The sequence below is a fragment of the Triticum urartu genome, chromosome 5 (genome assembly GCF_003073215.2).
Source record: "Triticum urartu cultivar G1812 chromosome 5, Tu2.1, whole genome shotgun sequence".
Taxonomy (NCBI): Eukaryota; Viridiplantae; Streptophyta; class Magnoliopsida; order Poales; family Poaceae; genus Triticum; species Triticum urartu.
The window spans coordinates 321,359,096-321,384,765 of NC_053026.1; the positions used below are offsets into that span (position 1 = coordinate 321,359,096).

At 47.3% G+C, this 25,670-nt stretch overlaps 1 protein-coding gene across 2 annotated transcripts; it reads right to left on the bottom strand.

Moving 5' to 3' along the window:
- Nucleotides 1–16,848: 16,848 nt before the first annotated feature.
- Nucleotides 16,849–22,519, bottom strand: LOC125508815 (jasmonate-induced oxygenase 4-like). 2 transcript variants are annotated; one of them, XM_048673609.1, is made up of 5 exons: nt 22,338–22,519; nt 21,232–21,293; nt 21,019–21,045; nt 18,337–18,670; nt 16,849–17,300 (listed from the first exon to the last, which is right to left on the bottom strand). In XM_048673609.1, the coding sequence occupies exons 1-5, from the start codon at nt 22,416–22,418 to the stop codon at nt 17,031–17,033; spliced, it is 774 nt and encodes a 257-aa protein (XP_048529566.1). In that variant the 5' UTR covers nt 22,419–22,519; the 3' UTR covers nt 16,849–17,030. The 2 variants fall into 2 exon arrangements, with proteins under 2 accessions (XP_048529566.1, XP_048529565.1); XM_048673608.1 differs by lacking the exons at nt 21,019–21,045; nt 21,232–21,293; nt 22,338–22,519 and adding an exon at nt 18,822–21,012.
- Nucleotides 22,520–25,670: the final 3,151 nt, after the last annotated feature.

The following is a 25,670-nucleotide window of genomic DNA, read 5'->3' on the forward strand; positions in this document are numbered from 1 at the left end:
CCGTCGAAATCCGTTGAGACGACGCCGTTTGAATTATGGTTTGGGAAGAAACCTAAGCTGTCGTTTCTAAAAGTTTGGGGATGCGATGCTTATGTCAGGAAACTTCAACCTAAAAAGCTCGAACCCAAATCGGAAAAATGTGTCTTCATAGGATACCCTAAAGAAACCATTGGGTATATCTTCTACCTCAGATCCGAAGGCAAGATCTTTGTTGCCAAGAATGGATCCTTTCTGGAGAAAGAGTTTCTCTCGAAAGAAGTAAGTGGGAGGAAAGTAGAACTTGATGAAGTATTACCTCTTGAACCGGAAAATGGCGCAACTCAAGAAAATGTTCCTGAGGCGCCTGCACCGACTAGAGAGGAAGTTATTGATGATGATCAAGATACTTCTGATCAAGCTCCTACTGAAATTCGAAGGTCCACAAGGACACGTTCCGCACCAGAGTGGTACGGCAACCCTGTCTTGGAAATCATGTTGTTAGACAACAGTGAACCTTCGAACTATGAAGAAGCGATGGCAGGCCCGGATTCCGACAAATGGCTAGAAGCCATGAAATCCGAGATAAGATCCATGTATGAAAACGAAGTATGGACTTTGACTGACTTGCCCGTTGAATGGCGAGCCATAGAAAATAAATGGATCTTCAAGAATAAGACAGACGCGGATGGTAATGTGACCATCTATAAAGCTCGGCTTGTCGCTAAGGGTTATCGACAAGTTCAAGGAATTGACTACGATGAGACTTTCTCACCGGTAGCGAAGCTAAAGTCCGTCCGAATCATGTTAGCAATTGCCGCATTCTACGATTATGAGATATGGCAAATGGACGTCAAAACGGCATTCCTTAATGGTTTCCTTAAGGAAGAGTTGTATATGATGCAGCCGGAAGGTTTTGTCGATCCTAAGAATGCTGACAAGGTGTGCAAGCTCCAACGCTCGATTTATGGGCTGGTGCAAGCATCTCGGAGTTGGAACATTCGCTTTGATGAGATGATCAAAGCGTTTGGGTTTACGCAGACTTATGGAGAAGCATGCGTTTACAAGAAAGTGAGTGGGAGCTCTGTAGCATTTCTCATACTATATGTAGATGACATACTTTTGATGGGAAATGATATAGAACTCTTGGACAGCATCAAGGCCTACTTGAATAAGAGTTTTTCAATGAAGGACCTTGGAGAAGCTGCTTATATATTAGGCATCAAGATCTATAGAGATAGATCAAGACGCCTCATAGGTCTTTCACAAAGCACATACCTTGATAAGATTTTGAAGAAGTTCAAAATGGATCAGTCCAAGAAGGGGTTCTTGCCTGTGTTACAAGGTATGAAATTGAGCTCAGCTCAATGTCCGACCACGGCAGAAGATATAGAAGAGATGAGTATCATCCCCTATGCCTCAGCCATAGGTTCTATTATGTATGCCATGCTGTGTACCAGACCTGATGTAAACCTTGCCGTAAGTTTGGTAGGAAGGTACCAAAGTAATCCCGGCAAGGAACACTGGACAGCGGTCAAGAATATCCTGAAGTACCTGAAAAGGACAAAGGACATGTTTCTCGTTTATGGAGGTGACGAAGAGCTCGTCGTAAAGGGTTACGTCGACGCTAGCTTCAACACAGATCTGGATGACTCTAAGTCACAAACCGGATACGTGTATATGTTGAATGGTGGAGCAGTGAGCTGGTGCAGCTGCAAACAGAGCGTCGTGGCGGGATCTACATGTGAAGCGGAGTACATGGCAGCCTCGGAGGCAGCACATGAAGCAATATGGATGAAGGAGTTCATCACCGACCTAGGAGTCATACCCAATGCGTCGGGGCCAATCAAACTCTTTTGTGACAACACTGGAGCTATTGCACTTGCCAAGGAGCCCAGGTTTCACAAGAAGACAAGGCACATCAAGCGTCGCTTCAACTCCATTCGTGAAAATGTTCAAAATGGAGACATAGAGATTTGTAAAGTACATACGGACCTGAATGTAGCAGATCCGTTGACTAAACCTCTCCCTAGGGCAAAACATGATCAACACCAAAATTCCATGGGTGTTCGATTCATCACAATGTAACTAGATTATTGACTCTAGTGCAAGTGGGAGACACTGTTGGAAATATGCCCTAGAGGCAATAATAAAAGTATTATTATTATATTTCTTTGTTCATGATAATTGTCTTTATTCATGCTATAACTGTATTATCCGGAAATCGTAATACACGTGTGAATACATAGACCATAATATGTCCCTAGTAAGCCTCTAGTTGACTAGCTCGTTGATCAACAGATAGTCATGGTTTCCTGGCTATGGACATTGGATGTCATTGATAACGGGATCACATCATTAGGAGAATGATGTGATGGACAAGACCCAATCCTAAGCATAGCACAAGATCGTGTAGTTCGTTTGCTAGAGCTTTTCCAATGTCAAGTATCTTTTCCTTTGACCATGAGATCGTGTAACTCCGGATACCGTAAGAGTGCTTTGGGTGTATCAAACGTCACAACGTAACTGGGTGACTATAAAGGTGCACTACAGGTATTTCCGAAAGTGTCTGTTGGGTTGACACGGATCGAGACTGGGATTTGTCACTCCATATAACGGAGAGGTATCACTGGGCCCACTCTCGGTAATGCATCATCATTATGAGCTCAAGGTGACCAAGTGGTTGATCACCGGATCATGCATTACGGTACGAGTAAAGTGACTTGCCGGTAACGAGACTGAACAAGGTATTGGGATACCGACGATCGAGTCTCGGGCAAGTAACATACCGATTGACAAAGGGAATTGTATACGGGGTTGATTAATCCTCGACATCGTGGTTCATCCGATGAGATCATCGTGGAGCATGTGGGAGCCATCATGGGTATCCAGATCCCGCTGTTGGTTATTGACCGGAGAGTCGTCTCGGTCATGTCTGCTTGTCTCCCGAACCCGTAGGGTCTACACACTTAAGGTTCGGTGACGCTAGGGTTATGAAGATATGTATATGCAGTAATCCGAATGTTGTTCGGAGTCCCGGATGAGATCCCGGACGTCACGAGGAGTTCCGGAATAGTCCGGAGGTAAAGAATTATATATAGGAAGTGCTGTTTCGGCCATCGGGGCAAGTTTCGGGGTTATCGGTATTGTACCGGGACCACCGGAGGGGTCCCGGGGGCCCACCGGGTGGGGCCACCTGTCCCGGGGGGCCACATGGGCTGTAGGGGGTGCGCCTTGGCCTTCATGGGCCAAGGGCACCAGCCCTACTAGGCCCATGCGCCTAGGGTTTCCACCACGGAGGAGTCCAAGTGGTGGAAGGCACCCCGAGGTGCCTTGGGGGGGAGGGAAACCCTCCACTGGCCGCCGCACCTAGGAGATTGGATCTCCTAGGCTGCGCACCCCCCCTTGGACCTCCTATATATAGTTGAGGAGAGGGAGGATTTCATACCTCAGCCTTTGGTGCTTCCTCTCTCCCCGTTACGTCTCTCTCTCGCAGTATAGGCGAAGCCCTGCTACTGTGACGCCCTGCATCCACCACCACGCCGTCGTGCTGCTGGATCTTCATCAACCTCTCCTCCCCCCTTGCTAGATCAAGAAAGGAGGAGACGTCATCCGTTCCGTACGTGTGTTGAACGCGGAGGCATCGTCCGTTCGGTGCTAAGATCTTCGGTGATTTGGATCACGCCGTGTTCGACTACATCATCCCCGTTCTTTGAACGCTTCCGCTCGCGATCTACAAGGTACGTAGATGCATCTAATCACTCATTGCTAGATGAACTCATAGATAGATCTTGGTGAAACCGTAGGAAAATTTTGTTTTCTGCAACGTTCTCCAACACTTTCCTCCCACTAACTTCTTTCGAGAGAAACTCCTTCTCTAGAAAGGATCCATTCTTAGCAACGAAAGTCTTGCCTTCGGATCTGTGATAGAAGGTGTACCCAACAATTTCCTTTGGGTATCCTATGAAGACACATTTCTCCGATTTGGGTTCGAGCTTATCAGGTTGAAGCTTTTTCACATAAGCATCGCAGCCCCAAACTTTCAGAAATGACAACTTTGGTTTCTTGCCAAACCACAGTTCATAAGGCGTCGTCTCAACGGATTTCGATGGTGCCCTATTTAACGTGAATGCAGCCGTCTCTAAAGCATAACCCCAAAACGATAGCGGTAAATCTGTAAGAGACATCATAGATCGCACCATATCTAGTAAAGTACGATTACGATGTTCGGACACACCATTACGCTGTGGTGTTCCGGGTGGCGTGAGTTGCGAAACTATTCCGCATTGTTTCAAATGTAGATCAAACTCGTAACTCAAATATTCTCCTCCACGATCAGATCGTAGAAACTTTATTTTCTTGTTACGATGATTTTCAACTTCACTCTAAAATTCTTTGAACTTTTCAAATGTTTCAGACTTATGTTTCATTAAGTAGATATACCCATATCTTCTTAAATCATCTGTGAAGTTGAGAAAATAACGATATCTGCCACGAGCCTCAATATTCATCGGACCACATACATCTGTATGTATGATTTCCAACAAATCCGTTGCTCTCTCCATAGTACTGGAGAACGGCGTTTTGGTCATCTTGCCCATGAGGCACGGTTCGCAAGTACCAATTGATTCATAATCAAGTGATTCCAAAAGTCCATCAGTATGGAGTTTCTTCATGCGCTTTACACCGATATGACCTAAACGGCAGTGCCACAAATAAGTTGCACTATCATTATCAACTCTGCATCTTTTAGTTTCAACATTATGAATATGTGTATCACTACTATCGAGATTCATCAAAAATAGACCACTCTTCAAAGGTGCATGACCATAAAAGATATTACTCATATAAATTGAACAACCATTATTCTCTGATTTAAATGAATAACCGTCTCGCATCAAACAAGATCCAGATATAATGTTCATGCTCAATGCTGGCACCAAATAATAATTATTTAGGTCTAAAACTAATCCCGAAGGTAGATGTAGAGATAGCGTGCCGACCGTGATCACATCGACTTTGGAACCATTTCCCACGCGCATCGTGACCTCGTCCTTTGCCAGTGTTGCTTAATCCATAGTCCCTGTTTCGAGTTGCAAATGTTAGCAACAGAACCAGTATCAAATACCCAGGTGCTACTGCGAGCATTAGTAAGGTACACATCAATAACATGTATATCACATATACCTTTGTTCACCTTGCCATCCTTCTTATCTGCCAAATACTTGGGGCAGTTCCGCTTCCAGTGACCAGTCTGCTTGTAGTAGAAGCACTCAGTTTCAGGCTTAGGTCCAGGTTTGGGTTTCTTCTCTTGAGTAGCAACTTGCTTGCTGTTCTTTTTGAAGTTCCCCTTCTTCTTCCCTTTGCCCTTTTTCTTGAAACTAGTGGTCTTGTTGACCATCAACACTTGATGCTCCTTCTTGATTTCTACCTCTGCATCTTTCAGCATTGCGAAGAGCTCGGGAATAGTCTTATTCATCCCTTGCATATTATAGTTCATCACGAAGCTCTTGTAGCTAGGTGGCAGTGATTGAAGAACTCTGTCAATGATAATATCAATAGGAAGATTAACTCCAAGTTGAGTCAAGTGATTATGATACCCAGACATTTTGAGTATATGTTCACTGACAGAACTATTCTCCCCCATCTTGCAGCTATAGAATTTATTGAGACTTCGTATCTCTCAATCCGGGCATTTGCTTGAAATATTAACTTCAACTCCTAGAACATCTCATCTGCTCCATGACGTTCAAAACGTCGTTGAAGTCCCGATTCTAAGCCGTAAAGCATGGCACACTGAACTATCGAGTAGTCATCAGCTTTGCTCTGCCAGACGTTCATAACATCTGGTGTTGCTCCAGCAACAGGCCTGGCACCTAGCGGTGCTTCCAGGACGTAATTCTTCTGTGCAGCAATGAGGATAATCCTCAAGTTACGGACCCAGTCCGTGTAATTGCTACCATCATCTTTCAACTTTGCTTTCTCAAGGAACACATTAAAATTCAACGGAACAACAGCACGGGCCATCTATCTACAATCAAACATAGACAAGAAAGATACTATCAGGTACTAAGTTCATGATAAATTTAAGTTTAATTAATCATATTACTTAAGAACTCCCACTTAGAAAGACATCCCTCTAATCTTCTAAGTGATCACGTGATCCAAATCAACTAAACCATAACCAATCATCACGTGAAATGGAGTAGCTTTCAATGGTGAACATCAATATGTTGATCATATCTACTATATGATTCACGCTCGACCTTTCGGTCTCAGTGTTCCGAGGCCATATCTGCATATGCTAGGCTCGTCAAGTTTAACCTGAGTATTCTGCGTGTGCAAAACTGACTTGCACCCGTTGTAGATGGACGTAGAGCTTATCACACCCGATCATCACATGGTGTCTGGGCACGACAAACTTTGGCAACGGTGCATACTTAGGGAGAACACTTTTATCTTGAAATTTAGTGAGAGATCATCTTATAATGCTACCGTCAATCAAAGCAAGATAAGATGCATAAACGATAAACATCACATGCAATCAATATAAGTGATATGATATGGCCATCATCATCTTGTGCTTGTGAACTCCATCTTCGAAGCACCGTCATGATCACCATCGTCACCGGCGCGACACCTTGATCATCATCGTAGCATCGTTGTCGTCTCGCCAATCTTATGCTTCCACGACTATCGCTACCGCTTAGTGATAAAGTAAAGCATTACAACGCAATTGCATTGCATACAATAAAGCGAAAACCATATGGCTCCTGCCAGTTGCCGATAACTCGGTTACAAAACATGATCATCTCATACAATAAAATTTAGCATCATGTCTTGACCATATCACATCACAACATGCCCTGCAAAAACAAGTTAGACGTCCTCTACTTTGTTGTTGCAAGTTTTACGTGGCTGCTACGGGCTTAGCAAGAACCGTTCTTACCTACGCATCAAAACCACAACGATAGTTTGTCAAGTTGGTGTTGTTTTAACCTTTGCAAGGACCAGGCGTAGCCACACTTGGTTCAACTAAAATTGGAGAAACTGACACCCGCCAGCCACCTGTGTGCAAAGCACGTCGGTAGAACCAGTCTCGCGTAAGCGTACGCGTAATGTCGGTCTGGGCCGTTTCATCCAACAATACCGCCGAACCAAAGTATGACATGCTGGTAAGCAGTATGACTTATATCGCCCACAACTCACTTGTGTTCTACTCGTGCATATAACATCAACGCATAAAACCTGGCTCTGATGCCACCGTTGGGGAACGTAGTAATTTCAAAAAAATTCCTACGCACATACAAGATCATGGTGATGCATAGCAACAAGAGGGGAGAGTGTTGTCTATGTACCCTCATAGACCGGCAACGGAAGCGTTGACACAACGTAGAGGAAGTAGTCGTATGTCTTCCCGATCCGACCGATCCAAGTACTGAACGTACGACACCTCCGAGTTCTGCACACGTTCAACTCGGTGACGTCCCTCGAGCTCCGAGCCAGCAAAACATTGAGGGAGAGTTTCGTCAGCACGACGGCGTGATGACGGTGATGATGTTCTACCGCAGGGCTTCACCTAAGCACCGCTATAATATGACCGAGGTGGAATATGGTGGAAGGGGGCACCGCGGACGGCTAAGGAACGATCACGAAGATCAACTTCTGTGTGTCATGGGGTGCCCCCTTACCCCCGTATATAAAGGAGGGAAAGGGGGAGGTGCGGCCGGCCCTATGGGTGCGCCTGGAGGAGTCCTACTCCCACCGGGAGTAGGACTCCCCCCTCTTGCCTTATTGGAAAAGGAAGGGGGAAGGGAGAAAGAGGAAAGGGGGGGTGCCCCCCCCTTCCTTGTCCTATTCAGATAAGGGGGGAGGGGGCGCGCGGCTGCCCTGGCCGGCCCTCCTCTTCTCCCTTATGGCCCATGTATGCCCAATAACCCCCGGGGGGTTCCGGTAACCCCCCGGTACTCTGGTAAAATCCCGATTTCACCAGGAACGTTTCCGATATCCAAATATAGGCTTCCAATATATCAATCTTTATGTCTCGACCATTTCGAGACTCCTCGTCATGTCCGTGATCACATCCGGGACTCTGAAAAACCTTCGGTACATCAAAACATAGAAACCCTAATTACGATCATCACCGAACTTTAAGCGTGCGGACCCTACGGGTTTGAGAACTATGTAGACATGACCGAGAGACGTCTTCGGTCAATAACCAATAGCGGAACCTGGATGCTCATATTGGCTCCTACATATTCTACGAAGATCTTTATCGGTCAGACCGCATAACAACATACGTTGTTGCCTTTGTCGTCGGTATGTTACTTGCCCGAGATTCGATCGTCGGTATCTTAATATCTAGTTCAATCTCGTTACTGGCAAGTCTCTTTACTCGTTCCGTAATACATCATCCCACAACTAACTTATTAGTTGCAATGCTTGCAAGGCTTGAGTGATGTGCATTACCGAGAGGGCCCAGAGATACCTCTCCGACAATCGGAGTGACAAATCCTAATCTTGAAATACGCCAACCCAACAAGTACCTTCGAAGACACCTGTAGAGCACCTTTATAATCACCCAGTTACGTTGTGACGTTTGGTAGCACACAAAGTGTTCCTCCGGTAAACAGAGTTGCATAATCTCATAGTCATAGGAACATGTATAAGTTATGAAGAAAGCAATAGCAACAAACTAAATGATCAAGTGCTAAGATAACGGAATGGGTCAAGTCAATCACATCATTCTCCTAATGATGTGATCCCGTTAATCAAATGACAACTCATGTCTATGGTTAGGAAACATAACCATCTTTGATCAACGAGCTAGTCAAGTAGAGACATACTAGTGACACTCTGTTTGTCTATGTATTCACACATGTATTATGTTTCCGGTTAATACAATTCTAGCATGAATAATAAACATTTATCATGATATAAGGAAATAAATAATAACTTTATTATTGCCTCTAGGGCATATTTCCTTCAACAGCTCCATCATGGGCCCAGCCCATCCTCAACTTCTTAGTAAACAGAGAGTTGCCAACTGACGAGATCTCGGCAAGACAAGTCCAACACCGAGCCAGAGCATACACAATAGTAAACCGAGAGCTTGTTAGGCGCAGCGTCACTGGAGTCTTCCAGCACTGCGTCGAGCCAGAGAAGGGCATAGCAATCCTCAAGGACATCCACCAAGGTGAATGCGGCCACCACACGGCCTCAAGATCACTCGTCGCCAAAGCTTTCCGCCATGGATTCTTCTGGCCGACTGCTTTGGATGACGCCAAGGAGCTAGTCAAACACTGCAAAGGGTGCCAAGTTTTCAGTTCCAAGCAACACCTACCGGCTTCTGCACTCAAGACCATCCCCCTCACCTGGCCTTTTGCCGTCTGGGGGCTGGACATGGTGGACCCATTCAAGTCGGCACGCGGCGGCATGACACATCTGCTCGTCGCTGTGGACAAATTTACCAAGTGGATTGAAGCAAAGCCGATCAAGAAGTTGAATGGGCCGGCGGCCGTGACGTTCATCGCAGATATCACAACCCGGTACGGCGCACCGCACAGCATCATCACCGACAATGGAACAAATTTTGTAAAGGGAGCACTGGCACGCTTTTGCGCAACACAAGGCATCCGGCTGGACCTAGCGTCCGTTGCCCACCCACAGTCAAACGGCCAGGTCGAGCGAGCAAACGGCCTCATCCTCTCCGGCATCAAGCCCCGACTGGTCGTGCCACTGGAGCGTTCAGCCGGCTGTTGGCTCGACGAGCTGCCAGCCGTCCTCTGGAGTTTGCGCACTACCCCAAACAAGTCAACTGGCTTCACCCCCTTCTTCCTTGTATATGGTGCCGAGGCTGTCATCCCAACTGACATCGAGTTCGACTCACCTCGGGTTACCATGTACACGGAGGCGGAGGCCAAGGAAGCACGAGAAGACGGCGTCGAACTGCTGGAAGAGGGCCGGCGGTTAGCCCTCAGCCGGTCCGCCATCTATCAGCAGGGTCTACGCCGCTACCACAGCCGGAAGGTCAAGCCAAGATCGTTCCAAGAGGGCGATCTTGTGCTCCGGCTGATCCAGCGAACAGCCGACCAGCACAAGCTCTCGGCCCCTTGGGAGGGTCCCTTCGTCATCAGCAGAGCTTTAGGCAACGACTCCTACTACCTAATCGACGCGCAGAAGTCGAAGGCACGCAAGAGAGATGATTCCGGCAAGGAGTTGGAACGACCATGGAACGCCAATCTCCTCCAAAGATTTTACAGTTAAAAAGCAGTATGTACCACGCTACCTTTTGTACTAAGTACGAGACAAAGGGTCCCCCGAGGAGCACTCGGGGACTACCCTCTTTTATCTATGAATGATGAGTATCATGCCTATGATTATGTTACTACATTTGTTTTTTTTTGTCTGGCACCGGGTTCGACCAGTCGGCCCGGGGACTCGCCGCCTTAAGTTATATCTAAGTTCTGCCTGCAGTCAGACAAGTAGTGTGCCTGCACCCAAGCCCCCTCTTGTCAAAAGTCGCAACTCGAAGAATCGACTGTCCGGCTGGCAAGAGCCGAAGGCAGGAAAGGATGCCCACACGAAAAACGGCTAAGGACTAACGAACTTATATAACACAAGCCGGCCTCCCGTCCCGCCAACCGGCTACCAGAGCAGCCGGCTGGCCGGCTTCCCGTTCACCTTGCTACAATCTAAGAAAACTCGAGTACTTGTCTTCCCAAAAAAACAGTCAAGTCCTTCTCCAGCCACAGACTGCAGAGCAGCTGTCCGGCTGGGAAGGCGGCGACCAGGGGAAGACGGCAAAGGAAAAAGCCAAAAAGATGAAAAGAAAACATGAACGGAAGCCAAACACATGCATGATTATATTTACACAAAAGACCTTCGAAAGGCCAGTATTCAACATAATTTGAATACACCCCCAGTGGGTGGAACTGCGCAAATTTAATAAAAGTTGTTCAAAAGAGTAACGAGCAGGAAAAGCAAGGACGGCGGATCAGGCCAAGGGAGCGACGGGCGAGTCGGGCAGGTTGGTAGAGACGGTAGTGCCGGCTGGAGGAGTGGCCGGCTGGCGAGTCTCGGCATGATCATCACCTCTTGCAGACGGCGCGTTTGCACACGCCTCGTTGCTGGAGGCACGATCAGGCTGAGGCTGGCTGGTCGCTTCGCCGTCTGGCACGACGTATTCACCAGCCTCTCCCTGTTCCTCTTCACCCTCATCGCTGGAAGCAATCTCCTCTGCGAGTCCTCACCTTCTGCTAGGTTCAACCCGAACCACTCCTCCGGCTGAGCAACGCCATCATCATTCACCTCAGGGGCAAAGGCACTGGTGTCGGTGTACTCGGCGATCGCCGAGGCACGCCGGGCGATAGCCGGCCGCGCCGCCTCCAGCTCCTCGTCGGCCTCCTGCCGCAAGGTGCTCAGCCGGTCCAAGTTCAGCCCAGGATACCAAGCTCGGACGAACTCCAGCGCCCGCCCAGCACCGGACCGGGCCGGTGACGCCTTCCAAGCCTCGAAGCGGCCGACTGCAACCTCCAGCCAGTCGGCAGTCTGACTTGGGGTGCGCGGAACTGCCTCGCCGGGCCAGAGGGCGGCCAGCACTTGCACCCCGGTGCGCTGAAGATGGCGGAGCATGCGGTGAGCTGGCTGCAGGCGGGCTTGAATCGCCAGAAGCTGCTCCTTAAGTGACCGGCCGGCACCCGGCGCGATCTCGACCCCTGCCTGCCGTCACGCACCGCGGTAGGCCTCGATGGCTTGGGTAGCGGCAACGGAGTAACCGGGAAAGTAATCTGCACAAAGAAGAAAGCAGTAGTTCAAAATCAAAAGACGAGTCAGATGACAGGAGGCAGGCAAAGAAACAAAGAAGAAGGCGTCTTACCATCAATTAAATCTTCAACCCGGCTGTAGCCTTGACTCAGCGCCTGCCTCACCTCGGCCTAGCTCGTCGCCTCGGTCTCATATTCGGCTTTGAGGGGGGCCTCGCTGTCCTACGCCGCCTTCAGGGCCGCCTTGTGGCTCTCTTCCTGGTCGGCCAGTTTCTTGGCCAGGCGATCGTGCTCCTGAGCCAGGGCGTTGCACTCAGTTTCCTTGGCGTGAAGGGCGGACTGGGCCCCACCGAGCTGCTCCCTCAAGTCGACATTGGCCCCTGCAGATATGAAGAAGAAGAAAAAAGGCAATAAGAAAGAAGTCGTCAGGAAAATATCCGACCCGACTGCTCAGCGGTTGGCCCGGATCTCGAGGACTACACCCAGTGGGTGCGCTAACGCGCCCCCCACTTGAGATAAAAGATGAAGCACTTACTCCGGCTCCCGGCCAGATCAGTGGCTTTCTGATTCAACTCCTGGGCCTGGGAGTTGAAAGCAGCTACGCGGAGGTTATGATACTCCTCCAGATAAGATAAGAGATGCGAGTAAGAACAAGACGGCAATCGAAGTCTACCAAGAAGTTCCAAGCCGCCTGCTCGGCAGCCGACTCGGAACTCGGGGACTACATCCAGTGCGTGCGCTGACGCGCCCCCACGGAAGAAATCAGGAGCAATCGACGAAGAGTAGGAGGACTCACCCTAATAACCGTTCGCGTCGTGAGAAACTCTTGAGTGTACTGCTTCAGCGCGGCAGCTTGGGCCTGAAGCCGGTTCCAGACGTCCTGCGCCACCACGTTCAGCACGGCCGTCCCGCCGCCCGACGTCCACACGGACGAGCTATCGCTGGCCGCTTCCAGGTCCTGGGCCGACGAGCTGGCGCCCGCAGTTTTTTGCGGCTCCAGCGCCGAAGTCACCTTCCCCGTGCGCCGACGAGACGGCGACGAGACCACAAGATCCGCCCCCACAGTCGGCTCGCCTCCAGCCGGCTGCACGAGCGGTGCATCAGGCCGGCCTCCTTGGCCCGTTCCAGTCGGCGGCGACGGCACCGCCTCCCTCTCCATCACCGGCCGGCCGCAGCCGGCCTCCTCCGTAGGGGGCACTGGGATGTCGGGAGCTGCGGCACGAAGGGGGATGACGGGCTGCGGAGGCTGGTTCTGCAGGGCCTCCACCCCCCTCTCCGCAACCGCGGCCTCCGCCTGGGCCTTGGCAGCCGCGTCAGCTCGCGCCTCCGCCGACTTCTCCCTCACCTCCCGAACCGCCCTCCGCTCCTCCGCCTCCCGCTCCTCCCGCGCCTCCCGTGCGTTCCGCTCCGTCGCCTCTAGGAGATCGGCACGGGGATCCACACGGCGAGAGCTTGAAGACCCTCCCACGGCTCCGACTATGGAGGCAGCAGAGGCTTGCTCGAGAGAAAGCGGGGTCCTGTTTGATAAGACAAGAAGAGGGCTTAGAAGAATATCAACCGAAGAGGAAAAAGAAAGGCGTGAGAAAAGCGACCCTTACGCCGAAACCGCCTGCGGCTGCTTCACCACCTTGTGGAAGCGGGCCGCCTTCGCGGCCGCTTCGTCCCGCTTGGTCGCCGCCGTGGTACCCTTGGGCTTCTTTGGCCAACTGCCAAAGTGGGTCGATGCGGCCCGGCATTTCTGCGCGCCACCACGAGCAGCCGGCGTGGCAGATGGGCCTGTGCCTTGATGATCGGGCGCCGGCTGACGGTGCGGAACAACTTCGGCCTCATCGTCATTCGGCCAGTCCTCGAAGGCGGCCCCGAGCCCAGGGCCACCTGCCTCGCCGCCTTCCCCTACGACGTCGTCTTCCATGGCGGCCGCCCCCAGGTCCGGGTCATCAACGTCGTCCATCGTGCGGTCAGGGAGAAACTGGCATTCCACCCCCGCAGCCCCGGTTACCGGCGGAAGAAGGGGGTTCTGCTGAAAACAAGCCGACTGATCATGAGTCGGCCATCATGAACCCAGCGACAAGGAAATAAGAAAAGAAGAGAAACTTACCACAGACGGAGGATTGGCGCGAGAATACGGCTCCTTGCCGTACCGCCACCCCTCGACGAGCTTGTAGTTGGATACATAGTTCACCATATAAGACACCTCGTCGTGGGGCATCTCCTTGGTGCTTAGCCGGCATGGGTCGAAGCGGCCGCTCATCTGACAAATCATGTGAGGTCGGCCCTGGAGCGGGAGCACCCGGCGCTCCACGAAGGCGGCCACCAGGTCGGCCCCGGTCAGGCCTTCCGACTAGATCATCACCCGGAGCCGTGCAACGGAGGTGGCCCCACCTTGAGACAGCGACCTGGCCCGGTAGGACCATGAGGGCTGCCTCCCAGCCGGCGGGCCGGCTACGTAAGCCGGCAGATTGACGAAGTCGCCTTGCGGAGCGATGTTCTTCACGTTCTACCAGAGCTTCACCGACTGGATCAGCGGGATGGGCGGAAACGGATTGTTGTCACTCGTCCGCCGCATGGCGATGAAGGCACCGCATGGGGCGGGCACGCCCGCGACGACGGTGCCAAGCTTGCACTGGAAGAATTCCCCCCAGAGTTCGAGGGTGGGGAGGACGCCAAGAAAGCCCTCGCACAAGGAGATGAAGGCCGACGGCGGCATCACCGCGTTTGGAGTGAGGTGATGCGGCTGGAGACGATCAAACTCGAGGAAGGAGCGGAAGAACCCGCTCGCCGGCAGGCTGAAGCCGCGCAGGCAGTGCGAGCAGAAGATTACCCGCTCGTCCTCCTCCGGTGCCGGCGAGATCTTCCTCTCCGGCGCGAGACGGACCTGCACGTAGTTCGCGCCTGGCAGCCGCCGCGTCCGGCGGAGGAAGTCGACATGGTCGTCATGGACGTTGGAGCCATCCCAGGAGCTCGACGGTGCCATGGGGACGGTGCGGCAATGAGAAAGGTGCGGTGGCGGAGAGGCGCGCGACCCTGTCACGACAGAGCAACAGCGAGCCAAGAAGACTGGCGGAAGAGCCGGGCGGCGGCAGGAAGCTATGGCGACGGAGAGGAAGAAGAAGGAAGGGGCGGGGCGAGGGCGAGCGTGCGAGCGTTTGCCGCTCCCCCTCCTCCCCCTACTTATAGCCTCGTGCGGTGAAGCCGAGGAGGCGAGGCGTGGGGGGATGTGGGATTAACTGCGCCCATTCCCCCACGTCCCGCGTTTATTGCGCCTTAACAGCGTGCGGAAACCGCCGCTGGGAGGCGCGCGGTCCACCCGGGCCACAGAAGATCCGTGCGTGGGCCAAGGCCCGGTAGTGGCGGGCCCCGGACTACGGCGACGTCCCGTCGCGCGCGTGGGCTGGCAGGCTCTTCCAGCTGTAGGGTGCCATGTGGCGCGTAGGCGGCGAGCGGTCAGCTCGCAGCCTGACTTGCGCGCCCCCTGATTCCCGCCTTCAAGCTTCAAAACCTCCAGAAGACAGCGCACCAAATCAAAGCCGGCTCCCAACTGCCGGCCCCTCAAGATAGGAAGCTGATTGAGCTTCTCGTCTTTTTTCAGCCTCGGAGCCCAACCAGTTTCGGGGACTACTGTCGGAGTAAATGACCACGGGTAGCCTAGCCAGCTCCCCTTGGCTCTCCTGAAAAATTATAGGCCGAGCAAGCCTCCAAGCACCCAAGGCGTGGGGCCACCTTCCCCCAGCTGGCTACCTCTCAAACCGGCTGCACGAAGGCGGCCCGGCCCTAAAATCCTTGTGAAGAAAACCACGAGAGGGTCGGCTCCAAGAAGCTGGCCACGAGAAGGCCGACTCCAAGAAGCCGCCCCCAGCAGGCGGCCAAGATCGTGCCCTCAGAGTGTGCACCCACATAACGGCGATGAGACAGGGCGTAGCTACAGTGAAGCCTGCCACCCCCGAATCCCGGGACGCGCATGGCCACAGTGCGTCGTACGGGGCGGCCATCACCCGTCCGACACGGCACTGTTGCCATATTGACCATGACGTCACCCACGGTGAGCTGTCAGTACGACCCGTGGGTGGCGGGCACCATCCGTCTAGGAGACACCCAAAGGCGGCCAGGCCTCCCACAGTCGGCCTGGGGTGTGGCCGACTCCCAATAGTCGGCTAGTTCCCTCCCTCGAGGGAGGCGCCTCATTAAGAAGACAAGACGAGGTAAGGCTACAGCGATAAGCCGCCCGGCGGCGACACCGTAGCCATGCTTACCACGACAGAGCCCTCGTCACCAGAGGCGAGGCAACAGTAACCAGCCCCCGATAAGACCCCCAAGCAGTGGGACCGGCCTGTCGACCAGAAGGCTGGCAGCCGGCGGGGTCCACCAGTCGGCGGGCCTCATCGGCCGGCGAAGAAGCCGGCGGGCGTAGACGCAGACAGCTAGGGCCCATGCCCGGCTGGATTACCATTGTACCCCTAGGGGTAGGCCTATATAAACCCCCCAGGGCGCCCATGCAAGGGGAGATCTTTTTCAAGGAGTTTTAGACACCACATCGAGAGGAGAAGTAAGCTAGCCTTGCCCTTCTTCTCCCTCTCACCGAACAGCTCAAGGAGCCTCTTGTAGCTACTTGTCGATCTAGTGACCATGCGGAGACCCCGCAGAGCAGCAGTAGGGGTGTTATCTCCACGGAGAGCCTCGAAGCTGGGTAAGATCCGCCGGCGTGCATGTTTTCGCCTTATCCCGTTTCCCGGCACCGGCGATGTTTTGTTGGCTCCCACAATGATAAGCCACCCGTTGGCATATGTCGCACCAACCACCCGACATGTAGATTGTCACAAAATTTCAATTCAAAATTTAAAACATAATTTGAAAAATAAAAATGACAAATTCAATACTGAATAGCCCATAACATAACTTGGGCTTTAGATTTGGCCCATTATCACAATGATGTCAAGTTTGTCATTTTGTATCTCAAATTTTATGACATCATACATTGATGTTGTGTTAACATTGTAATTTTTTTAGATTTTTTAAAATATTCTATGACATCCGGTGCACCGGTAGCACCAAAGTGCAGGTGCACCGGATTCCCCAGTGATCATTGCACACACATGACTGAGCATTCGTATAAAATGAAAGGCACACTGATTGAGATACAATACCAAGGATCCAAATTGTACAAACAAATTACGTGCACGCACGACGCCCATATCTCCCAACTGCTGGCAACCTATAACAACAGGTTCAAACGCTGTCCGTGCTGATACATTTATTATGATTTATCCATGCTGACTGAGAAGGGATGGTGGATCAAGCTGCAGGCCCTGGCTGCATGGTGCTGCTGATGGACTGCACCTGCGTCTTGCCGCTGGGGCCCTTGGTGCGTATGTACTTGCGGTAGTCGCTGAAGGTGACCGGCTCCTGGTACAGCGCCGGCGACCCCGGGCCGACGAGCTCGCTCGCCGGAGCGACAGGGAGGTCGCCTCGAGGGTTGCAGAAGAAGGCGATGGTGAAGCGCTCCTTGTCCGAGTTGACCAGCGCGCGGTGCTCCACGCTCCTGTAACGCCCGTTGCTCAGGATCTGGAAAATCACAAGATATTTTAGAAGCTTCAAGAACAAGCAATTTTTCGTAGGGGGGCTGTGCTGTCTCTTTCATTCAACTTCTCTTTGCATGCATGCACCTATGACATCATCTTTTTCACGTATCTGGACTGCATGGCATGCTACTGTGTGTGTAACTGTCATTTCTGGTGCGTAAATATGCAGATCATGCATGTCAACAAACTTCAGTAGTTCTATCTACCAGCGTACTACTAGTATATTGATCAATGAAGCAGTTCAGTATATGTATATGTTGAAACTTCAGAAAGTGTACAGGCTAGCTAGATCTATCTAGAAGGTTTTAAACGTGTTGCCTTTTTTCTTTTCTTTTAGCTCTTCCTTCTATCGCCCCCACAAGATCAAAAAAAAGGATGCCATAAATCTCTTTGGCCAAGAGAGTTAGGCGCATAACAACATGTAAAACCTGTTGCCCATAATTCACCGTGATGCTTAAATAGGCACGCATCTTATACAATTCAATTCTGTTGATTCTAAACAACATCTACTATTCCCTCCGATCCATATTAATTGTCGCTGATTTAGTACAATCGGAAGGAGTGTCATAATTAATACAAAAAAAAGGATCTTATCAACTACCTACATGCATAGGGTTAGCTTCATACTATCCAAATTCTATATTGTATTTAATCTCTTGCAAAGAAGCCAAGAATATATGGTACTCTTGACTTCCTTATAGATGCAAACAAATTGACATTAATTTCACACGTTAGCTTCATCAGCACAAAATATATAGTGATTGGGTGTAATGAGAATGTTACTACTTTAGACAAAACAATCGAAGATACATATCCTATGTTTTTAAGGCGTCTCTAAGGCGACGCCTAGGCGTCGAGGTGCCCCCCCAGCGCTTTGCAAATATGTCCGCTTTAGGCACCTAGGCGTCGAGGCACCCCCCCCCCCCCCCCCCAGCGCCTTAAAGCAAAGCGTCGCCTTAAAAACATAGTACATATCACATCAGATTGACAGAAAAACGTAAGTAGGCCACAGCGATCACCTGAATCTGATCACCAACGTTTACGAGGAAGGAACCTGGGACTGGTTGCACGGTGACCCATGTGTCTCCCTTGCGTACCTGTGTCCCCTCGACGTTATCATCAGTGAGGAGCAAGGTGATGCCACCGGGGTCAGAGTGAGATGAGAGACCAAGAGTGAGCTCAGGCTGTGGGCATCTTGGATAGTAGTTCACACGCATGGTAGCCGAGATGCCATCACTGCCACCAAAAGCATTATGGAGGTAGTCCTCCTCCAACCCTAAGCTACTGGACATAGCCTTGAGCAAGACTTGACAGAGACTTATTAGTTGGCATGCATACTTCTCAGTGGCTTCCCTGCATAAATACCAAAACAATATCAAATAGGAAACTGTGTAACCAAACATATCAGAAAACTCTAAACTGCAAGAACTTATAAAGAATGAGGATAAATTAAAAAAAAACAATGAAGCTGCGTTTTCTCGAGAAAAGAAAAATATTTATCTACCTCAGGTCAGTAGGAATCTTTGGCCACTTGTCAAGGTTTCTGATATCACTTGGGAAGAGATTAAGGAAGTAATAGTCACTCCAATCTAAGATTGCCCCTTTCTCAACTCCAAGGCGGCTCCCATACCCCTCATATGTTACCGGTAAGTTGGCATGTACCTTCTTCTCTTCCATGGGGAGGTCAAAGAACTCCCTCCATGCACTTCTCATCCTCCTCACAGCCTCCGTGTCCACATCATGGTTCACTAACTGGAAGAAACCCCAGTTCTTGCATGCAGAGGCTATTGCTTTTAGCATTTCTTGATGATGTTCAGGGGTATTAGAGAAGCTAGCAAGATCGATAACTGGGATACTGAGATTAGGGTCATTTGTGACACCACTAGGACGCTCAGATGGAGGCTTGATGTACTGTTGTGGCAAGGAGCTCATACCAGAGTTGGAAAGAGTTTGCACTGGTACAATGGGTTCTGGCCAGTCAAGCAGATTGTTACTTGCCATGGTGGGAGTGATAGGTCTTGGTTTGGTTATGAGAAGAGGGTGTGTGTGTTTATATAGAGAAAGGATATGTGATGTATGAGATTAAATCGCAATGCATTTAGTGCAGTTCATGGTGGGATTGGACGGATATATGTGTACAGATTGGACAAGATTATGCTCATTAAGAGATATGCCTCATTTATCGTCTGAATATTGCTAAAATCTTTTGGATATATACATATAATTAAAATCTTTTGGATACAGTCTCGTATGCCATTAATGGAAGGAAGATACAATTTCATATGCCATTAGTGGAAGATACAATCTTTTGGATACAGTTTCATATGCCATCAATGGAAGATACAATCTTATGGAGTGAGCTAATTAATAATAACATTTATTTGCTTCTTGTTCGTGCAAGTAATCAACATATGATACGTAAGCACACATATAATATATTTCCTTTCGAAACGCTAATGTAAAAGTGGGGAGAATACGATATTATTTCAGTAATTTAACTAGGAGTATGATATATCAATACATAAACTTCAAAAGGTATTAGAGTGCATTTTGTTTTGTGCAGTTGAACTGTCAAATTTTTGCTCCGTAGACATGATTTAATAGATATTATACTGTTAACTTATAAACTTTCTGAACACGGATGAGTTAATCGACGTCATTGTTACTATTTTTAATGAGAACTGGCCACACAAAATTTACTGAGGCAATAGTAATTGTCTTTGCAATCCTAAGTGAACTTCATTTTCGTGATTGACCCTTGAAGAAACAAACTAGAAAAAAGGATGCAGTATTTCTTTGTTTTGATATCACTATAGACATGTGATCAATTGACCATTTCAGATAATGCTTGCACATAGTCAAAATCAAAGAACAACACATATCAATTGATAGGGACAGAATTGGTTGCAAATAATAGGAGAGAAATTGCACTTTAAAATTAAACTTGCTGAGCTTTAGAGGTTTTAGTTATTCCAGTGGAGCAGTATATATTGCTAACTAGGAGGAATAATTTTTCTAAACTAGAAATGCATGTTCTATTTGATGGCATGCATGTTAACATATTTTTGCAGATCATGTATGCACTCTGACTTCTGAGCATGCTTTGATACATGTTCTATTTCATAGTGAAATAATAACAGCACACAGTTGATTTACTTGTATGTTCTACTCCCTCCGTTCCTAAATATTTGTCTTTTTAGAGATTTCAAATGGACTACCACATACGGATGTATATAGACATATTCTAGAGTATAGATTCACTCATTTTGCTCTGTATGTAGTCACTTGTTGAAATCTCTAGAAAGACAAATATTTAGGAACAGAGGGAGTAGTAAATTAAGGTTATAGTAGTTCTTTTAGAACAAGGAGATGTACCCCAGAAAACCCGGTAAAACATGGGCAGTTACTTGGTTCCCCCAGGTCCATGGGAGGATTGGATAAGGCAATTAAGAAACAATACACACGTGCTGAAATGAAAGTCAAAAAAATCGGCAAATGATATGGTTATGCATAACATCATGTCATCAATATCAAATTAGGTGTAGACACACTACAATTGATGTACATTTATACATATGAATATATGATAAAGATTGCCCGACATGTACACTCATAGTTACAATTAGCTAGGAAGTTTTGGTTGGCACTATGCATGAATATCTCATTGCTGATGTAAACAAAGCATCCAAGAGCAATCTCACCGTTTCACATGCAGTACGTAGGCACATCTATCAATCGATCAATGAGGTGCTGTCAGGAGGAACTAGTTTGCAGGTAACTATTTGCCAGCAGGAAAGGAATTACGGCTGGACCTTACCTAGTCAAGAAGCACGACAAATTAATGTGTACGTGTGTCAGCTAATACCAGCAAATCAATCAAACACATGTTGCATTGAACATTTGAAACGAGATACCTAGAGCCGACAGCGACGATGGCCACACATCCAACAAGCAGTTCTGTGAAGCAAACACTTATCTGCAAGAAAGTGATGCTACATCATGCAGCTTGGCTAACAATAGGTTGGCATTGGTAATATTATTACGATTGCTATCAGTACAATATCGTAAGACTTTATGAGGCTTATGCATACTTATGAGAGAAAATAAGAGTAATCGTAGATTATGGGTACAAAGAGTCCAGTAAGACATTAGCAGCTAGCTCCCCCAGTTGCATGGCAGAATAGAAAGTGCAAATTAAGAAAACAGAATGCACATGTGCTGAAATGAAAGTCAAGCAAATCATCCAATGATATGGTCCCAGTAGCATCGACATCAAAGGTGTACACTAGTTCAGCAAAGCGACAGCAAAACAAAGGATAAAACAGATCTGGAGCAGTATCAAAATTGCCAAACATGCCTAGTCAGAATATATGAAGAACTGTGCGCCATTATTCTTGATCTAAAACGAAAGATGTGGGGGCTACCTCATCAACCACCACACCGGTGAGGTTGCGGGCGATGGTGAATCAAGGAGATCAGTGGCTGGCCAGGGCGACAGCAAAGCTAGGATGAGAGCGACCTTGGTTAAACAGTCAATTCCCACATGTTAATACGGAGTAGAATAATACCGTGTGCGGTGCGTCAGCCAGACCAGCAAATCAATGCAACACATGTTGTATTTTTAGTCAAGTCGTCGCACGCATTAGCAACAGCAACCGCAGGCTTTGGCTCCTTCTAGTAACATTTGAGCTGGCACGGAGCAGCAAGCAAGCAGGGAGCATTCAGAAGCAAACACTGTCTAACCAACGCCCCAATGTGTGATTCAGAAAGAAGAAGGAACACCGAACACATGTGGACTGCCGCGGCCGTCGATCCACCTTCGCCGGCGGTCGCCCGCCCACATGTGGTCATCTCCGCGTGGCCTCCGTCTCCTCACCCAAGTACCCAGCGCGGCAGCGCCGCCCGGACCTCTTGGCCTCCGCGGCCATTGCCGCCGAGCTCTGTGGCCGTATCGTGTAATCAGCCCCATCACGCATGCCCAAATCAAAACCCCAGTAAAAGAACGATCAAGGGAACGTACATTCTTGCGCGTCCTTTGATTAAGTAGTTGAGAGAGGTGGCGCCGGTCTTGAGCCCCCGCCGGTTCCCCTGCCGCCGCCATGGATGCCAACAAGCGGCGGCGCTGGAGGAGCTGTGATTGTGAGCGACAGGCTAAATCCCGCTGGGCTGCAATGCAGTCCAAGTCCGGCCCGTATCCAAAGCTGAAGATAAATCCCCTAGAAAAAAATAATCTAAAGCCCGCCCGCTTGGGAGCCTCTCCTGAAGCGTTGCCCGACCAGGACGACCCATAACTGTAGTAGTGCGTTTTTTTTCTCTCCGTGTATTTTTCCGTTAAACCTTTTCACTGTTTGGGTCGGGTTTTTTCTTTGTTGCTTTTTTGTATGTTTTACTATTTGGGTAGGGTTTTCTTGGTTTTACTTCTTTTTCATATATCATAACGTTAAAAGTAGAAAAAAAATTCCCTAGGTATACTTAACCAAACATTGTGACGAAACCCAAGTGCTAAAGCTTAGCGACGTTGTGTCTCGCCTGACACCTTTTCACGTGGTGTACTATGTTGGGCCAGCCTATTTTTAGAGTTTTGATCATGTTCGCTTGTTTGATGTTTCGTGTGTTCGTTGTTGTAGTTTTCTTAGTATTTTTTAGGTTCTTTTGTTTTTATCTTGGTCTTCCTTCCTAAAAGGTTTTCTTTGGGTTTTATTGTTTTCCTTTGTTTTTCCACCAGTTTTTCCATTTCCTTATCATTTTTTTATTTTTGTTCTTCTTTCATTTCATTTTTTGTTTACTTTGGTTGTCTTTCTTTGTTTTTAATGATTTTTTTTCTCTTTTTTCTCTCTATTTTCTTTGGTTTTCTTGGTTTCTTTCTCGGTTTTCTTCTTTTTTCTTCGTGTATTTCTTTGCTTTCAATGTTTCCATTCTTTTACATTTGTTTTCTTTTCCTTTTTCTTTCGATTTTCTTTTCTTTTCTTTTGGTTTTATCTCGGTTTTTATGGGTTTTTTTTGTTTTTTCTTTATTTTGAAGGTTTTTGTCGTGTTTTTTCTTTCTCTTTTCGCATAGAACCAAAAACATTTTTATACATGATTAATTTCTTCCAAATACATGAAACAATATTCATATACATCTAAAACTTTTTTGTGTAAAATGTTTTAAAAATATATCATCATTTTTAAATATATGTTTTCTGTGTACTTTTTTGTTTCGTGCCCATTATACATTTTTATATACATATAAGACATTTTTCTACAGTGTTCCAAAACATGAGAAACATTTTTTTAAACATATATTTCTGTGTAACTGTTTTTTTCATACACTTTGCACATTTGTCATATACATCACGAGCATTTCCTATGTACACGTTTATCATTTTTCAAATGCATGTGCAACAGATTTTGAAATATATTTTCGGACGTGTTACTTGTTTCCACACACCTTGTATATTTTTTCGTACACCAAGAATATTTATATGCACGTTTTACCCTTTTGAAAATGTATGATTAAGATTTTATGTTAATGTATTTTTTGACGCCAACCTTTTCTTATATGCATTGTACTCCTCCCGATCCATATTTTTCTACACACATCCGTATTTAGACAAATCTAAGACAAATAATATGGATCGGAAGAAGTAAATTTTTAATACATAAGGGACGTTTAATGTACAACACGATCTATTACTATAATGATTGACTATTCATCACCCTGGGTGAGGAATAGTTATTCTCCATCCCCTCTATTTTAATAGCAATATACTGTAATTTTACGTTTCGTAAATTTTGTCTTATTCTATACGTAAAATAGATCGTAAGAAAGTATATAGTCGCCGTAAAAAATATTTTATGTTACGTAAAATTACAAAGGTAAAAACATAGTGTAAAACATACATAAAATGCATTTTTTCTGATCTTAGGACCTATATTTTTGTTTTCTTATGCCAAATTTTACGCACTGAATCAAGATGAATGTAATTATTTTTATTTTAAAATACAAATAGTTATATTCATGTTGATTTACTACATAAAATTTGGCATAACAAAAAAATTATATAAAAATTATATTTTATGTATATTTTACACTATATTTTTACATTTGTAATTTTACATAACATAAAAAAATTACGATGATTATAGATTTTCTTACATTCTCTTTTTATGTCTAAAGTAAGACAAAATTTACGAATCGTAAAATTACGGTGCATAGATGTTAAAACAGAGGTGGGTGAAGAATAACTATTTCTCATCCAGGGTGACCAATAGTCAACATATATTATACCTCCGGGCACTTGCGTCTTTTGCATTAAAAATTAAGCTGCCATCGGCAAAGAGAAGACCCAAGGTCGATGGTTACTCACTCTAATCCCTCTATCCACTTGTGCACCACCCAAAAGATTTGAGTGCTGATCAACAATCAATTTTTCCAACGTAGTTTAATTGAACTAATAGAATTAGTTGATGAGTGTCCAAGAATACACTTTTTAAGTACCTCTAAGATTCATGAAATGTTTTAAGAGAGTGTACCGAAGCAGAACTCTAACAACTAATCGCCGTCGTAAAATCTCAAGATAATATGCCGGCTCAGTCTTTCGAAAATGCTCATAGGGATAGAATGTGCGTGTATACGTTCATAGGGATGAATGTATGCGCGTTTATATGAGCGTTTGCGTCTGTACTGTGTTTAAAAAAAAACTGAGGAACCGTCGCAAACTAGTGTGGCACGTGTGAACGCCACGGGTGACATCTTATGGCATCGTGCACCACCATGTGATGTGAAAATCCATACCTACAAAAAACTGAACTATTGTTTCTGCCCGTCTGTTGTCCTTTTTATAAAACATCCCCATGTTTAATGTAAATTAACCCTTAGTCCAATTTAAGTAGGATGAACTATTTTTTACAGTTTTTCAGAAAACACCCTGACTTTTGAGGTAATTAACCTGCCATCCATATTTAAGTCAAACAAATTGTTTTTGCATTTTAACAGAAACCCCAAGTTTTTCGGTTAATCAATTTATGGTCCATATAAAACAAATGGTTTTCTAAATTATCCATATCTTTTAAACCATAACTTCGATTTTAACATGTTATATATGAAATTTGATTATAAAAATGTGTAGAATCTGAATATGATATTATTTTACATGTTAAATATTTTTAAAATATTATTTTGAATGCAAACTTAATCTGTAGCACATGATCCGTTTTTCTTTCGTGCCGACGGTGATCTGGACTGCAAATAAAGAACCATTAAAACTAGATTGAGAGAAAAGAAAGCATCGATAATCACGCATGCACACCTTTGAAAAAACTCGCAGGGGAAAACAATAGATTTCTCATCTTATTTCGAGCAAGTGCGCGC

Coding starts and splice junctions, on each gene's coding strand:
- LOC125508815 (XM_048673608.1), bottom strand. CDS start 19,318: ATGGCAAGTAACAATCTGCTTGACTGGCCAGAACCCATTGTACCAGTG. Junction 18,671..18,821: donor AAGATTCCTACTGACCTGAG/GTAGATAAATAT, acceptor GTATTTATGCAG/GGAAGCCACTGAGAAGTATG. Junction 17,301..18,336: donor ACGTTGGTGATCAGATTCAG/GTGATCGCTGTG, acceptor GTGATTTTCCAG/ATCCTGAGCAACGGGCGTTA.